The sequence below is a fragment of the Ictidomys tridecemlineatus genome, chromosome 10 (assembly GCF_052094955.1).
Source record: "Ictidomys tridecemlineatus isolate mIctTri1 chromosome 10, mIctTri1.hap1, whole genome shotgun sequence".
Classification (NCBI taxonomy): domain Eukaryota; kingdom Metazoa; phylum Chordata; class Mammalia; order Rodentia; family Sciuridae; genus Ictidomys; species Ictidomys tridecemlineatus.
This window is the reverse complement of record NC_135486.1, coordinates 118,680,758-118,697,345: the sequence shown is the minus strand read 5'-3', so window position 1 is coordinate 118,697,345 and position 16,588 is coordinate 118,680,758. Positions and strand designations below refer to the sequence as shown.

The 16,588-nt window shown below is 59.4% G+C and overlaps 1 protein-coding gene across 2 annotated transcripts; it reads right to left on the bottom strand.

Annotated features, from left to right (window-relative positions):
* Nucleotides 1-216: 216 nt before the first annotated feature.
* On the bottom strand, nt 217-13,227 carry Ncf1 (neutrophil cytosolic factor 1). 2 transcript variants are annotated; one of them, XM_021728604.3, is made up of 11 exons: nt 12,483-13,222; nt 7,958-8,038; nt 7,493-7,568; nt 7,206-7,371; nt 6,192-6,247; nt 4,836-4,958; nt 4,423-4,530; nt 3,325-3,442; nt 2,111-2,218; nt 1,578-1,723; nt 217-1,346 (listed from the first exon to the last, which is right to left on the bottom strand). In XM_021728604.3, exons 1-11 carry the CDS (start codon nt 12,552-12,554, stop codon nt 1,225-1,227), a joined length of 1,176 nt encoding a protein of 391 aa, XP_021584279.1. In that variant the 5' UTR covers nt 12,555-13,222; the 3' UTR covers nt 217-1,224. The 2 variants fall into 2 exon arrangements, with proteins under 2 accessions (XP_021584279.1, XP_077880062.1); XM_078023936.1 differs by lacking the exon at nt 3,325-3,442 and having other exon boundaries at nt 12,483-13,227.
* Nucleotides 13,228-16,588: the final 3,361 nt, after the last annotated feature.

Here is a 16,588-nt window from a genome sequence, read left to right as displayed (position 1 = left end):
TGAGGAAATTGTTGGCCGACAGACAGTGCAGGCCCGACTGGAGCGGGCCCTTATAGGATGCAGGTGCGGGCTTGCGGGTGACTCCCTGACCACCCCACACACACAGAATGCTACTGCTGACATGTTACTTGGAGGGGGCCAGAAGTATGGAAGAGATGAGGTCAATGTTTGATCAGGATTTCAACTTAGGGGGTCTAATATGAAACTTAAAAAGGATGAAAATAAGTAAGATATATTTAATAAAAAGATAAGAGCCACTGAACAAGCAGGGGTTGGGGCTGCTGTTGGATCTCCCACAGCGCGTGTGATAGTGATTGAAGCCAGACTTTTCCAGCTAATAAGGTCTGCAAAATTCCTAACCAGGTAGGGGCTCCGGTGGCTTTCCCAAGGCCTCTGTCAATCCTTTGATGGTCAAATGGTTCTAGAAAGATTTGTCCTTCGTGCAGGCTCATCTCCAAGGGGACCAGCTTTGCCCCTCCTCAAGTAGCCACTGCCCATGTAGGAGGAGCAGCTCTCCACCCACCCTATGGCCTCTGGACAAGAGAATCTTCTGCAAGATTTGCAACTCCACTTGGCTCCACGGTGGCTTTGCATTTGGGGAAGGACCCACCAGGAGAGACCTGGAGGCCGTGGGCCAGCAGCAGTGCTTGGGGAAGTGGTGAGGCCGTGTTCATTAATGAATTTAGCCTTCTGTTACACCCTCTTAACTGGGACCGGTCTCAGGGAATCATCCGAGGAGCCTCCATTCCTAAATCACCTTTTTTTTTTTTTTTTTTTTTTGTGTCCCGGGTCTGTATAGGCACACTTCACCCTGGACTGCAACCCTTATCCTGTCTCGAAGCGGGGCTGCATCCACCCACCTTCAGGACTGTTCTGTGTGTAACTAGAGTCAGAGCGGGAGGTTTCTGTACAGGCAAAAGATCAGCGAGGGACTCGGGGTTCCTCTTGCATTTGGCCTTCTGCAGACCTGTTCTTGGCCAGGGCCAAGGCAATGGGCCCTTGGCTCTTGAAACTTCCACCCAGCAGAACTCACTGCCTCCTCTCCTCGTCCTAGAAACACCCTTGGGGCGGAGCCTATCTCTTCGGAGCCTCGGTCCACTCTAAGCAACATTCATGCAGGATGGCAGGATGGCGGATAGCCACGTGGGGAGGGGGCCGGGGCTGCTCCAGCAGACAGCCAGGCTATGTACACACACAGACAGGGTACGGGACGGCTGCCCCGCCTCAGACGGCGGACGCCAGCTTCCTCTTGGTGCTCTCGCTGCAGCGGTGCAGGATGAGGTCGGCGCTGGGTCGCGGGGGCACCGCGGGCTGCGGCTTCGCACGCTGACTCTGCGGATTCTCCCCTGCAGGAGGACCTCAGGCGGGTCAGAGGCCCCGCCCTGCCTCCCAGCCCTTGGCTTCGCCCTCCCTCCGCTCCCGCCTTCTCGCCCCCACACTCCATTTGGCTCCGCCCCCTGGGTCTCCCCGCCTATCGCGCCCTCGGGCCACGCCCCTAGCCCGTAGTCCCGCCTCGTCCTGTAGAGCTCGCTCCGCCCTCTAGCCCCGGCCCATGGCTCGCGCCGCCCCAAACTCACCCCGAGGGCTCCCTGCACTCTGCGGCCCTGGTTGCGCCAAGCGGCGACGCTGCTGCAGGAAACGGACGCTGTTGCGGCGATAGGAGTCCTGGCTGAGGCGCTTCCGCGACCGCTGGTGGATACTGTGTGCGTTGCGGATGGTCGACCTGGCCCAGCAGGAGGGGGCGTCGTCAGAACGCTGGCCCCGCCGCGCCCGTGTCCCTGCCGCCAGGGACACCTAGTGCCCCGCCTCGGGGTCCAAAGATTCTCCCCGCCCCGGGGTCCAAAGACTGGCTGGAGGGAGCGGGGAGCGGCTGGAGGTCCCGCAAGGCTCGGGCCGGGACATTCACCTGCCTGGGTCTTGAACACTTAGCCCTGACCCGCTGCAGAGCCCAGGCCACCTCCCACGCACCTTGCTGGCCTTCCCCTTCCCCGGGAAGCCCTCCGGGGCTTCCCCGTGTTCACCGACCACCCCTAAGGCCAGTGAACATCAGTGACGTCGCCTCTACCTCAAGTTCCCTCCCGGTGCCTGCCCCGCCCAGCCCCACGCACACCTGCGGGGCGGCGCCCCTCGGCCCTTGATCTGGCGCTGGGCCTGGGCCGGGTCCTGTCCCGACTTCTGCAGGTACATGGACGGGAAGTAGCCAGTGACATCCTCCTTCCTGCAACAGAGGCAGCCCTTGAGGCCGGGGCAGAGGTGGGGGGGCTCCAGGAAGGCGGTTTAGGAGGCTGCGGGCAACCCAGGGTCCTGGCCCGTTTCCCCACCCGCGCTGCGCAGCCCCCTCCAGCTCTTCTTCCAAGGGGGAAGGGGAACGACGTTAAGGGAGGGTGCTGGGCCCCCAAGGGTCTGGCGCTCGCTATAGGACATCTGCAGAACTGTATGGTCAGCGTTTCCTTTTGTGGTGATGACCTTTTGTGTCCTATGAAAGTCACATTCTTCTCTGCCTTCTTCCAAACAGCTTTTTGGTTTTACCCTGGGTGAAACCCCGTGATCGTTCAAAATGAACGTGATGGTGTGAGGCGGGGTCTCGGCTTTCCTGCTTCTCCCCATAGGTCTATCCAGCTGTTCCTGCAGGTTCCTGGTAGGGCTTCCTCTCCACCCCCAATGCTGGATTTGGGAGTGAAAGCAAAACTCTGCACAGCACAGAAGACCCAGGTGAAGCCTAACCCTTCTTGCTGGGGAGAGACTCACAGGAAGACTCCTGGGGTGCGAGCTGGGGTGTTAACTGGAGAAATGCTGCCTCAAAACGAGCTCCCAGCCCAGGGCCAGGCTGGGATGTGTGTTGTGACCACAGCCTTGAGCCCAGGTGGCCCAGGGCTCTGAAAACACAGGCTCTGGGAGGCCCCCTGGCTCCAGAGAGTCTGTTTTCCTCAGAACCAGAAAAAATACTATTGACATTCCTTAGGAGAAGCCTGGAGAGGAATCCAATGAAAGTCTTCAAAGCAAGAGGAATGACTTGGTCATCTGTGCCTTTGTCACACGTGACACAAAGAGCTGTGCTGCTAGAGGAAGAAAAACTGGTGGACCAGCCAGGAAAAGACCCTAAGTCACAAAGGGACATGTACCCCTTTGGACCAGTACAGTGAACCCCACAGGACAGGCAGGATGAGCTCATCCCCCAGCCCTGGCTACTGTGATGAAAACAGCCCAGAGAGGGGTGGTGGCTCACCCAGAGTCACTCAGCCAAGCCAGCTGAGAGCCCACGCAGGTTATGCCCAGGCCAGAGCTGACTCAGGTAGGCACTGCAGTGGGGAGGTGCTCTCCTACCTGACCACCCACCAGCCGTCCAGGAGCTTATGAATGACCTCGATAGTTTCCCCCTGGGACAGAGACATCTCGTCCTCCTCTACGGCAGTGTAGGCTTTGATGGTGATGTAGGGCTCACCTGGTGGGTGACAGGGCCACAGGACATGATGTGAGGTCCGTCCAGCATGAGGCTCACCATCCCTGTCCTCACTCCTACACCCTGCTCCTTCCTGGTCTCCCTCTGCAGGTGCCTCCTGCCACCCACTGCTGAGGTCCACTCTGGCCTTCAGCCCTCTGCCCACTATGCCCAGTGAATTGCCTCCCACCCACCACCACCCGCACCAGAGATGAGGAGTCTCATAGCTACCAAGGCCTGGCCAGGCACCCAGATGTGAAAAGTGGGTAGGGGAGCACCCATGCCCGTGGCACTCAGAACCACACAGCGCTGGCCCAGGGTTGGCACCTGCGGCCGGCAGGCCTTTGCTAGGTGTTGTTTTGTGTTTTTTTGGCGGGGGATACCAGGGATTGAATCCAGGGGCACTCGACCACCGAGCCCCATCCCCAGTCCTATTTTGTATTGTATTTAGAGACAGGGTCTCACTGAGTTGCTGAGGCTGGCTTTGAACTCACGATCCTCCTGCCTCAGCCTCCGGAGCCGCTGGGATTACAGACCTGCGCCACTGCATCCGGCCCTTTTCTAGTTTTTAAGGAGGAGCCATAAATCACCCCCACCCATCATCAGGTGGTGAGCTTCCTGGGCTTTAAAACATGACGGAACATCCTGGCTCCTCCAAGCCCCCTGCCGGCCCCATCAGCCCTGGGCTGCCCGGTTCCACTTCTGGGCAGTGGTGGCACCACCTGCAGGCAGCTCTCCTCCCCAAGCCCAGGTCTTCCTGCTGGGCCAGCCCCAGGCGGCCACACTGTGACCCTGGCTGACCTCCTCCCAGGTCCCCTGTCTCGGCCAAGGACACCATGATCCATGAGGCCCCGAGCCAGAGGATGGGCCTCCGCCTCTGCCCACCTGGCAATCGGGCCCAAACCCAAAGCAGTCACCCTGGCCTCTGCACAACCCGGGCCCTCCCGCCCCTTCCTCCAGCAGTCCCGTGGCCTGACGGTCACCTGCATAGTTGGGCTCTGGGTCCTCTGCTTCATCGGGACTGTCCAGGGGCTCCAGGAAGGACGCTGGCACCCAGCCACGCTTGGCCTTCATTTGGCAGAACCACCAGCCTGTGCCAGGGACATGGGGAGGTAAGAGGTGGGGATGCAGCCTGCCTCGGCCATCAGGGTGAGGACACAGACCCGCAGACACCCAGTGCACAGATCCTGCAGTGTCACCTCCATGCCCACAGGCTTCGCGTGACAGCGCTGAGCCCCCTTCAAATGAGCTGTGTCCCCCATATACGGCCCCTGTGGCCCCCCGTGGAACATGTGTGTGGATATAGCAGGGGCCAGGCCCGGGGGCCCCAGGCTGCCCGGCCTTGGTGGGGTGGTGGCTGCGGGGCCTGAGGCCTGCAGCAGGGTGGGGAGCTGACCGCTCTCGCTCTTCTCCACGACCTCCACGATGTCCCCTGTGGCTACGGCCATCTCCGAGGCCGAGTTCTTCCCGTGGTCGGCGATGGCCCGGTACGTCTGCAGGATGATGGGGCTCGTGATATCTGGGGCAGGGGAGGGTGGGGTGAGGAGCAGAGAAGGTGTCCTCCGCACAGGTCACCAGGGCCGCACTGTCTGCCCCCCACCCCGCAATGCCAGGCTACCAGGAGGGTGGAGGTGGGCAGAGAGCCTGGCAGCCCTGCGTCACCCAGGGACCCGCCTTCCTGACACCGGCCCATCCCCTGGGCCCTTCTCAGCTGCTGGAGGTGGCCCCCAATGGCCTTCTCCAGCATGAACCAGGATCCGCTGGGGTCCCCCGGGACCTTGCAGGTCAGGTGCCTCTGCAGGGACTTCAGTCCCCACATCAGCCAGCCCCAGACGCTGCCCCCCCTGCTGCTTGCTAGGAGCTCAGCCCTCCCCCAAATTCTCACTCTGGGCCTCAGAATGCGCCATGTGTGGACATGGGGCCAAACTAAAATGAGGCCGCAGGGTGGACCTGCCGCAGTCCACCTGCGTCCTTGCAAGGAAAGATGCCCGGATGTGTAGGGAGCCCAGGGAAGGCTGGAGGGGGCCCAGCAAGCTACGCAGAGCCTCCAGGAGACCAGCCTGCCGACCCCTTGACCCTGGGCCTCCAGCCTCGGAACCGGGAGAAAGTCCACTCCTGCTGTGCACGTCCCTCAGGCCACGGTGCCTCGTGTCACAGCCAACAGGCACCACTGGTCTCCAGGCCTCATGGAGGCCTCGCTCGGCTGAGGATGCTCTAAGGCTGAGCTGCCCGGGCCACGCTCAGGAGCCCAAGTGGCCTGGGCAGGAGTCTGAAGTCACGTCAGACTCAATGGCACAGCCGTTCCCACCTCCTGTCTCTACAGAGGTGGTGACTTGGCTGGTATTCTTTTCTCTTTTTCTTTCTTTCAAGACGGGATCTCATCACATTGCCTAGGCTGCCCTTGAACCCCCGAGGTCACGTGCGCCCCCACTCGACAATCCAGACTAGAAACGGTCACACCCTTGTGTCACCCCTGAAGGCCACTTTGGCTCCCAACACCTGTTCATTCACTCAGTCACACGTGTCCCCCAGGCTGCTGGGAGGAGGGGCTGTGCAGGGCTCTGCAGCCACTGGGTGGAGATATACCACCACCTGCACAGTGTCCCTCGGAGACCCAACTCTTCCTTGGGACAACACGAGCCCGCACAGCCCGCTCTCCCCAGCTGCTGTCTCCCCTGCTGGCCCCAAGCTCTGGGTCCCTGACCACGTGGGCAGTACTCAGGGACCCCCGCTCCTGACCCTGCCCTCTCACCTGCAGCGTTACTCTTGCCATCTTTGGGCATCAGGTATGTCTCTGGCTTCTTCACCCTAAGAAGAGAACAGTCTGGGTCAGACCCTGGGCCTCCCACTGGGGAAGGGAAGGCTCTGGGCAGACCTGCAGGAGGACTTCCCAGGAGCTAAGAAATGAGGGGAATTGTCAATGCAGGGAACAGTAGAGGCTAGATCCGGGAGGGAGGCCTTGGGGAACCACCAGGGCTTCTGCTGGGTCAGCCCAAGGGAGGGGCACGCAGAGGGCTGGTAGCCCCCCGCAGCCCCAGGGAGGTAGAGGCCCTTCTCTCCCGGCTGGGTGACCCCACACACTGGTGGCTGCAGGTGCCCTTCCCCTGGGGCCTCAAGAGCCTCCTCGTTCCTACCACCTCCTCCCGCCATGGAGCTGCCCTCCCTTGGACCAAGCCGCAAGTTCAAGGTCAACAAGTGCAGTCTGGGGCAGTGCCATCAGGCTCTGCCTCCCTTTAGGGACAGACCTGTCCTCCAGGCCCGTCCCTGAGTTTGGTGATCAGAGAGAGACAGGTAGAGGCCCCTCGCCCCGGCTGCTTGGAACTCACTCAGCCTCTCAGGTGGCTCCATGCAGGGCCTGGGTACAGGAGCCCAAGACCCGCTCAGCACCCTGCGTCCCTGAAGGACCCTGGAGATATGCTGTCACTGCACCTGGCATGACACCCATCCCTCCATCCTCACCCCCCATCACGGATGCATTCAGAGGGCGGAGGGGCCACTCCTGGTCCACAGGCAGAAGGCCGCAGGGTCAGGACGAGACCTAGGACTTTGGGCTTCCCTCAGCACCAGGGGCTCAGAGGAGTCCCAGGCCAGATGACACCACCTGGGTTGGCACCTGCCTCCTCCTTTCCAGCTGTGTGACTGGGACAGGTCACTTGCCCTCTCTGAGCTTGGAGCTTCTGATCTGTAAAATGGGGCAGACCCCACTGCCCTCCAGGCCCACTCCCGCCTTCCCGCTCCTGCCTGGTGGGCGGAGGTGGCCACTTACTGGCTGTCCGAGGGGAGCTTGAGGTCATCCGGGCGCACCTTGAAGAAGTCCAGGAGGTGTGGGCAGCGGGAGATCTTGGCGGGCAGCCCCATGAGCGCGTTGCAGTACTCGGTCAGCGTGCCCTGGCGGCTCTCCGCCGCCCGCTGGCCGTCAAACCACCTGGGAGCTGGCCGGAGGGAGGGGCGAGAGACCAAAGGCGTGAGCGCACCCACAAGGTCAAGTCCAAGGGGAGTGCGGGCAGGGGCCGTGGAGGGGGGCAGGGGCCGGGCGGTGGCCAGCACCCTCACCTGGGAGGTGGGGGATGATCCTGCTCTCGGGGTTGATCTCTCCAGCCTCGATGGGGAACATTTCTTTTAACAATTTCTAGAAGAAGAAGGGAAGATGCCGAGGACCTGGCCCCCTTGGACCCCTCGGGCCAGGGACGTCCAGGCCTGGATCCCTCCTCCTCGCCTGCCCTCACCCAGGTCACCAGGGAATCTTTCCCTCCACCCCCGGCTGCGCTGGCCCCGGTCAGGGCACCTGGCCTGGCCGTGTGGCCTCCACCCCTCCTTCTTCTCTCTCCCACCCACCCGCCCGTGCTGAGTGCTCCCCGCAGTGGGGACACGCGGTGGCTGACATTTCTTGAAAGTTAAATACGACACCCTAAACTGTGGGTCAGGGACCAGGGTTCCCTTGTTCCCCAGGATGGTGGGCAGGACCCTCCCAAGGACAGAGCCGGGCGGGCCAGTGTCCCCTGCCCACCCCACACTCACGTGGAACTCGTAGATCTCGGTGAAGCGCCGGTACACCACCTTCTCGGACAGGTCCTGCCACTTCACCAGGAACATGTACACCTGCGGGGACAACGGGGACAGTCACCTCACTCAGCCTCCCGGGTGGGGCTGCCCTGAGCCCTGGAGGAAGCTGAAGGTTGGGGTGTGGGCGCCCTGGGGGGCCTGGGCCACAGAAGCACAGCCTCGTGGACGGAGGAGTGTCACTCTCCAGCGCTGGGACCGGGAATGTTCCAGAATATTCCTCCAAATCTCAGGCAGAAGGCTTGGTCCCCATGCAGCACTGTCCTGGGGTGGAGCAATTGGATCATGAGGCCCCTGATGTCCTCGGTGGACTGACCCGACAACTGGATGGAGTCCCCCGTTAGTGGGAACTGCAGGCTGTCAGGAAGTGGGTCCCTGGGCCACGCCCCTGGGGACCATGTCCTGTCCCTGGCTCTCTTGGGTTTCCACCCTGCTTCCCAGCGCCAGGAGCGCAGCGGCTTGGCTCTGCCGCATCCTTCTGCCACGATGGCCTGCCTCACCCCAGGACGAGGGTCATGGAGTCTGCCAATCGGGGACCGAACCTCCGAAACCAGGAGCCCCAGATAAACCTCTCCTCCCTCTTGGTCACAGTGACAAGTAGCTACTGACCCGTGAGGCAAGATGGGCAGCTCCCATTGGGGTTAGGATGTGGCCTGTCCCCGAGGGCTCAGTCCCCAGTGTGAGGGTGTCAGGAGCTGGTGGGACCCTTAAGAGGTGGAGGCTCATAGGAGGGCGTAGGCACTGGGGTGCTGCCCTGGGAAAGGATGAAGATGGTTCTTGTGGGACCTTTTGATTAGTTCTTGAAAGACTGAGGTAGCTCTCCGGCTTCTTGTCCTGCCATATGACCTCTCTCCTCTCTCTTGTGCTGCAACCACTGTGGTGCCATCCGCCATGACACCCTCCCCAGAGCCTACGCCAAGATGTTTGGACTTTCAGCCTCCTCACCTGAGAGCTCAGCTAATCCCTCTTCTTCCTGACTACCCAGCCTCAGGCGTTTTGTTCTAGTAATGACAAATGAACAGATATAGTGTCTCTGACATTAATTCAGATTCCTCGTCGTATAAATTAGAGAGAAAAGTAGGCCCTCACCCCTAAAGCTGGTGTGGGTGTCACACGAAGTTGGGAACGAACAGGGGTGTGCCTCAGCCGTGGAAGAACTCAGTAAGATGATGTACAACTACATTCCTACGAAATGTCCAGACCAGACAGATCCAGAGAGACAGACAGGAGAGGCGTGTGTGGTGGCTGGGGCTGGGCTGGGGGGAGTGGCTGCCAACAGGTGCAGACTCTTCTGGAGGGAGGTGTGGCGGAGAGGTTTCAAGTTGACTTGGGCAACGATTGCACAACTGCGAACACACTTGAAACCGTCGGATTGGGTGCCTGTGAGTTACAGCTCCATAAAACCATTCACAAAACAATTCAGTATAAAAACACACTCTGCAAAATGTTAGGAGGACATTCTCCAGTGTGCCAAGGAGCAAATCCATGATGCGTGTCACAGTGTGGCGAGGTCTGCAAGTCACTGTGCCAGGCACGAAAGGCCACCGCTGGCTGTCTGATCCCACATCCAGGATGTCCTGCATCAGCAGGGCTGCCGGGAAGGGCGGGAAGTCAGGACAGCGACGGCCGTTGGGGTAGGGAGAGATGGGGAGTGAAGCACCTTCTGGACCCGGATGCAGTTTGGGTCACACAGAGACCAGCCCCCTCCAAACCCGGCAGAGGCACCTTGGAGATTGGTGGATTTCACTTGATGTAAATTTGGGATCAGAACAGAAAAAACTGGAATACTGAGCTGTGGTTAGTGATGTGCTGAGGGATCCAGGACAAAGCCGACGGTGTTTGCGATGTACTTCGAAATGCACCAAAAATAAAATGAACAGACAGGAATGGGGCGTCACTCAGGTGTGGAGCCCTGGTTCAGCCCTCAGGAAGCCCTGGGCTCCATCCCTGGGCACCGAAAAGAAAAAAAGTGTACACAGGATGATAAAACCAGTACAGGAAAGTATTCACGTGTGTGTGTGTGTGTGTGTGTGTGTGTGTGTGTTTTGATACCAGGGATTGAACCTGGGGTGTTCAACCCCTGAGCCCCAGCCCCTGTTGCTATTGATTTTTGAGCTGGGTCTGGCTGGGTTGCCCAGGCTCCGGGCGTGGTCTGGAACTCCTGGACTCCAAAAAGCAATCCTCCTGCCTCAGTCTCCAAGCAGCTGGGACCACAGGTGCACAGCAATACGACCCTGAACCCAGCTTCAATGGGTGTTTGCACACGAACTTTCATATGTCAACAGCAGGGAGATAGAAGGGACCCAAATGTCTAAAATACGTATGTGGGTAAACAAAATGTGGTCCAGGTGCATAATGGAAAGTTATTCGACCATGACAAGAAAGGAAATTCTGACCCATGTCACAAAGCAGATGGACCTGGGGGCCGCCATGCAGAGGAGGCAGCCAGGCGCTGGAGGACAGGACCGCACACTTCCGCTCGCGCCAGGTTCCTAACGGTGGCCAAAGGCAGGCAGCAAGCTGTAGGTGGTGGCTGTGGGGCCAGAGGGGGACACCAGGAGGTGCTCTTTACTGTGTGGAGGTTCAACCTAAGACAATGAAAGCCTCTGTAGACGGGTGGTGGCCCCGGGGGAGAGGGAACAAGAGAGTGCGCTCAACCCTGGGAACTGTGCCCTTAAAGATGGTTGAAATGGCAGCTTTCATTTAGTGAGGACCTAAGAAACTCAGCAAGACCTGTCTCTAAATAAAATATAAAAAAGGGGGCTGGGGATGCGGCTCAGCGATTAGGCACCCCTAGGTTCAATCCCCAGTAGCAAAAAAAAAAAAAAAGCAAAAATTGTGAATACACACACACACACACACACACACACACACACACGATGTCCACAGCCCCCCATGCCTGGCTTTAAAAAAAAAAAATTTTTTTTTTTTTGAGAGGTTCTTGCTAAATTGCCAAAGCTGGCCTTGAACTTGTGATCTTCCTGTCTCAGCCTCTGGAGTTGCTGAGACTGCAGGCGTGCACCACTCGGCCTGGCTAATTGTTGTATCTTATTACTCATTACTGTTAATCTCTTACTGGGCCTAACTTACATGTCAAGCTTTATATCATAGGTATGTACGTATAGGACACGTCAGGTTCTGTTCTGTCCCCAAATTTCAGGTGTCCCCTGGGGGTCCTGGAACCCATCCCAAAGGACTAAAGGAGACTTGTGTAATGAAAGTAGTTGTAACCCACTGGGTGAACCAGGAACCCAGGTGCCCATGTGGACATAAGTGAGCAAACAAATGAGGAGGGAGATCTTGACAGCCAAGTGCAGACAGAATGGCGGTTTATAAAATCACACTCAGGAGAGCTCCCGTCATTCGGGCAAGGGTCCTTGGGAACAGGACAGTCCCATCATTTCCTACACTCTCTCCAGAGGTTGGCTACCAATGACAAAGGGGAAAACAGAAGCTCGACCACAGACGACCTTGGAAGACAGCCCAGAGCTGGAGCCAAAAGTCCCTTCTGCAAAAGTGGGACCAGCTGAAACTGCAGGCACCTGCCAGGTGGCAGGAGCCTGGAGTGGCCTCCAAGACGCCCCTGCCCAGGCCGTCCAAGCCAATCTCATGGAGGCTTTTGATGAACCCAGGCGGACATTCCACAGAGCACCTGGCCTGCCCTCTCCAAAGTGCCAAAGTTGAGAAGGACAAAGACCCGTGAAGAAGGCTCGGGGGATCTTGCTCCAGTGGCCGAGTGGCCACCTCGATGCACAGGGTTTGGTCCCCACCCCCCAAAAGAATGATCCAGATTAAAGAAGAAAGTGATGGCTGATTGGTCACAGACGTCGTGCTGAGCCTGAAGACCCTAACACCGAGGACACCTGCGTGCAGTCTGTGGCCTGGGGACTGGGGCCTGTCAACACCGATTCCTTGGCTTTGGCTGGCGGCCACCGTAGTCATGTAACACGGGGCACCTAGAGTTCATGGCAATGGAACACGGAGCCTTCAGGCCACCCTGAGGTAACTCAGATAATCTGGGCTCAGAGGCCGGGGAGGAGGAGGGTGCGAGAGGAAGAGTCGTGGTCTTGGTCCCTGTGCTAAACTGACACAAGTGTCACAATCTACTAAGCAGGGGACCTCCCTGACTCCTCTGGGCTTGGGGACCCAGTGACATGGTGGCATGTCTGGGCAGGATGGGGACATTTTTGCTCCCCCTGTTGGTGTGGCCTTGAGGAGTTAGACTGTATGTAACTGACACCAGGAGCAGCTGGGACAGCCTGGCTGGGGGCCACTGGGTGCCAGGCCGCGGGGCAGTGGCGGGCGGGAGTGTCTGCAGCCAGGACAGCCCACATCCACCGCGACCTGGCCGACCATGGCCACCAGCCCAAGACCCTGAGACCCCATCCTCACCAGTCCAGGTGGCCCCTGTGTGGCGAGGTGACATCACCGTCCCCCACGGCCGCCCACCAAGTGGTCACCCTCAGTGCTGCTGGGTACTCACGTAGTGCTGGCTGGGGACGAAGCGCTTCTCGAAGCCCAGGAGGGCAACGTGGCGGATGAAGGTGTCCCCCATGGCTGGCAGCGGTGCAGGCTTGGCCTCCCCAGGAGCCGCCCAGGCTGGGCCTTAAATGTGCTGGAAAGAGGAAGTTGGTGGCGACTGTCCCCACTGGGCGGGGACGGGGAGGGTGCAGGAAGGGCTTTGCTGCTTCTTTCAGTTTCTAGGGAATTTTTTGAAGCTCCGACAGGGGGGTAAGGGGACGGGGACAGAGATGGGCAGCCACAGGGCATGGGCCAGGCACTCGCAGCAGGATGGCTCGACCTCCCCGACCTCCCAGGGAGGCCCACAGGTGGCCCTGGCGCCCATGTGGCCCATCCCCGGGCCTGTCTCCTGGGGACACCCACTGCTCCCACCTCAGGGCCCTGGCACTGTGACAACCTGGTTTCATCTTCCCACATCTGTGACCCTATCCTCATTTCCTGCACGTTGGCCAATGTCACCTCCACCGAGAGGCCTTCCTTGATAATGTCACACAGAACAGGGCACTTCGCCCCCCATCTTCCTGCTCTACTGTTGTCCCCAGTGCCTATCCTGATGTGTCACCAACTTCACTTCTCTGCTGGCCAGAGCGTGCGTCCTGGAGGGCAGGCCCTGGCCCCTCAGTCAAGGGCTCTGACCCCCTACTGCTGAGTGACCGAGCCTCTCCTTGGAGTGCATGTGTACATGTCCCCCGAGGAGCATGCGGGACTGTCACAGCCGGGACATGTCTGGCGCAGCTCTGAGTGAAGCCCAAGTTCTGATCAGGGAATCTGTCCTTGTGAGCAGTTTCCTGTGTCCCTTCTCTGGGTGTGCCGGGGATCCTGGCACCTGGGCAGGCAGGTCCCGCCACATGGAAGAGCAGCTTCCTGGAGCACGTGGGGGTCAGGAGGCGAAGGCACCCCCTGCAGCACTCAAGGCGTGGCCTGGAAACCACCTAAGCCAGCCTGAGGTGCTGAGAGCCAGGTGACCTCTGGCTCTGGGGCGGGGACAGCAGCAGGGGCTGGACAATGCGCCCTTCCTTGAGAGGGATCCTGGTTCCCTGAGTGAACTCATTGACTGAACTTCGCGTAAGGAACTTCGAGTAAGGTCACGGCTGTCCTTCTGTAGGAGGTTGAAAACAGGTTCCGTGGCCCACGCCTGTAGTCCCGGGGCTGGGGAGGCTGAGGGAGGAGGATGTGAGTTCAAGGCCAGCCTTAGCAATATCGAGGCCCTAAGCAGCTTTGTGAAACCTGTCTCTGAATAAAAATGCAAAATAGGGCTGGGGACATGGCTCTGTGGTCAGTGCCCGAGTTCAATCCCTGGTTACTTCCCCCCCCAAAAAAAAAACAGAGGTTGAAAACAAATGTGAGACTGAGCAGACCCTAGGCTGGTGGCTTTCCTCCTGCCACCTCAGCTCCACGTCCCCCCTGGTCGCAGGTGCCATGGCCTAGAAGGACCTAGGCACAGGACTGCTGCAAGTGGCCTCTGGCCTCAACATTTCCTTCCCCTCCCAGGCTTCCTATTCTTGAGTAACTGCCCGGCCAGGCCTTTGGGTCCTGGGGACACCAGGCCTGGCTCAGCTGCCACCCTCCTGCAGCCTCCAGAGACCTGGCCTTGTGCCTATGTGACCCCTGGCACAGGCCAGGTAGTGCCAAGAACATTTGACCTTGTAGTGACCTCTATGAGCAGGCCCTAGGCCTTTGTCAGGGTGACATGGGATTCATGTGAACGCACGGATGGAGCACTTTGGTGACCAGATTATTATTTTTTTAAGGAACTGAAGGCCGGGGGTGTAGTCCAATGGTACAGTGTGCACTGAGGACATGCCGGACCCTGGCTCAGAGCCCCAGTACAGTGGGTGAACCCCTTCCCTGCCCCACAAAGAGGGATGAACAAATAGGGAAGGAGATGATGAATACAGACTTTTTGTGGGGGAGGAGATAAAATTTTTAAAAACTTTAAAAAATTGTGAAATAGGGCTGGGGCGCGGCTCAGCGGCAGCGCACTTACCTAGTGTGTGAGGCCCTGGGCTCCGTCCCCTGCACCACATAAAGTCATTTAAAAAAGGTGAAATATGTAGAAAACTGCAGTTGAGCTAAGCAGTATGAATTATGACTGCTACAGACATCCAGGGAGCTGTCACCTGGGCAATGAAGCAATACCCGAGTTCCCCAAGTCCCTAGGTCCCCAGCAGGAAGGATTCTGGGTCAGGTGCAGTGTTTCGCACTGTGATAACAGCTTCTCTCCAGGACCCTTAGTGCTGCACTTCACAGATGGGAGAAGCAAGGGGGAGGGGTCACAAGGTGGCCCAGCTGGCAAGCAGAGCTGGGACTGGAACCCAGGCCCGTCCTCCAACCCTACAGCCCCCTCCCCTCCAGCCTGCAGGAAGGAGGGAACTTCTCACACCAGGCCAGACGGGAGGGGAGGAAGGAAGGACCTTGGCTTCCCTCAGGTCACTCGGCTTTCCCCAAATGGGCTGGTCTGGTCATTTCCTCACCCAGGAAATCCCCAAGACTGGGCCAGTGGACAGTGTGGAAAGGGGCTTCACGTCTGGAAACCAGGCCCAAGCAGGGCCCTCTGGGATCTTCTGCCAGGGGAGGTGATCTTTGTGGTGGGACAGTTCTTTTGAGGCCTAAGACCCTTCTGGTGCCCTTCTTAGGGTCTTGACATCCTGATCCTTTGTCGGGTCACTGGGACAGCCCTTGACCAGCCCACAGAACAGTTCTAGACAGGCCCAGAGCAGCAGGAGGGGCACCGGAGCCAACTGCTTGGCCGGGACACTGGCTCTGTGGGGCCAAGGTCGCAAGGGCAAGAGGTTTCTACAGGTTACTCATAGGGTCTCCGCCTCCCAGGGACCCGTTTCCCTTCAGCACAATCATGTGGGACGTGCCCTGCTGAGCAGGGATTGACACCTGGCCACTGCACAGAGGACACAGGCACAGGCTGCGTGGGACTCTTCTCTAGGACAGCTCACGGTGTCCTTGGGTCTCTGTTCAGGGGCACTGGAGGGAGGGGGACCCAGGCCCCCCACAGGCCCAGTGGGGAGGACAGACTGCTGGGCTGTGAGCACTCCAACCCCAAGGCTGGTCCTGACAGTCCCTGACCAGTCTGCTCAAGCCCTCTGGGCCTCAGTTTTGCCAACTGTACAAGGGCACTGACAACTGTGCCCACCTCCTGGGCTCCTGTGAGGACTAAGCAAGGTGAGGTGCCAGGGCTGCCTCCGTGGTGCAGGGACGCAAGGGGAGGGGCAGTTCCAGGCCAGGGGTCAGGGGGTCTTGCTGCAGAACGCGGGCACGTTTCAGGTTCAGCTGGCGGGGCAGCAGCACCTGCGGTGGGGCAGATCTGCCCAGGCCACGCCTATCCCACTGCGCTTCTGTCCTCTGGAAATACCTGTGGGAGAGATGGGGACTCTCCAGGCCGCCCCACCCAAAACCTGGCTCCCCTTGCCCTTCCCGCTGCCCTGTGGCAGCACTCCCAGCCAGCCCAGCAGCTCGATACCACCCGGGGCTGAGAGTGAGCCCAGGGTCCAGTCTTCAGGGCGGGCTGGCCACTTTTGCAGTTGTCCCCAAGAGTGCAGAGCCAGCAGTGACGGGATGCAGCCTGTCACTACCCAGGGAGACCCAGGGTGCAGCTGGCGCAGGGCATATGTGGCTTTGATAGACGCACACCAGGGTGTCCTGCCAACCAGATCTTTTGGAAACCTGTCTGTGGCACACTTAGGTCCTGGCTCCTAGGGGGGCTGCCACTGCACAGCAGAAGCCCCAGTAACGCCGCCCTCTTCCTCCGCAACCAACGAGGCAGGAAGCACCTTCACAAACAGGTGTTGTGTCACCGCCTGTGTCACCGACTTCCCCAAAACCAAACCACCAGCAAGGTACAGCTGCCTCAGGCAGCCAGACAGCCCTTGGTTTTGGCCAGTGTGCAGAGGGAAGGAGCAGGCTGGCTAGGCCCACAGCACCTGCCATGAATAAAACCCGGGGCAGAGGCGAACCCCGGGATCAGGGAGCAGGGCAGTGGAGTCCCCACTAGAAACAGATGCCTGAAGGGTCCCCTCCTCCCTGGGAGCACATGACATCTTCAAAGCATGCACC

Excerpts from the sequence above, each read along its gene's own strand:
- Ncf1 (XM_078023936.1), bottom strand. The coding sequence starts at position 12,554 with ATGGGGGACACCTTCATCCGCCACGTTGCCCTCCTGGGCTTCGAGAAG. Across the intron at positions 8,039-12,482 it reads TCGTCCCCAGCCAGCACTAC|GTGTACATGTTCCTGGTGAA; the intron begins GTGAGTACCCAG and ends TTGTCCCCGCAG. Across the intron at positions 7,372-7,492 it reads GATCATCCCCCACCTCCCAG|CTCCCAGGTGGTTTGACGGC; the intron begins GTGAGGGTGCTG and ends CCCTCCGGCCAG.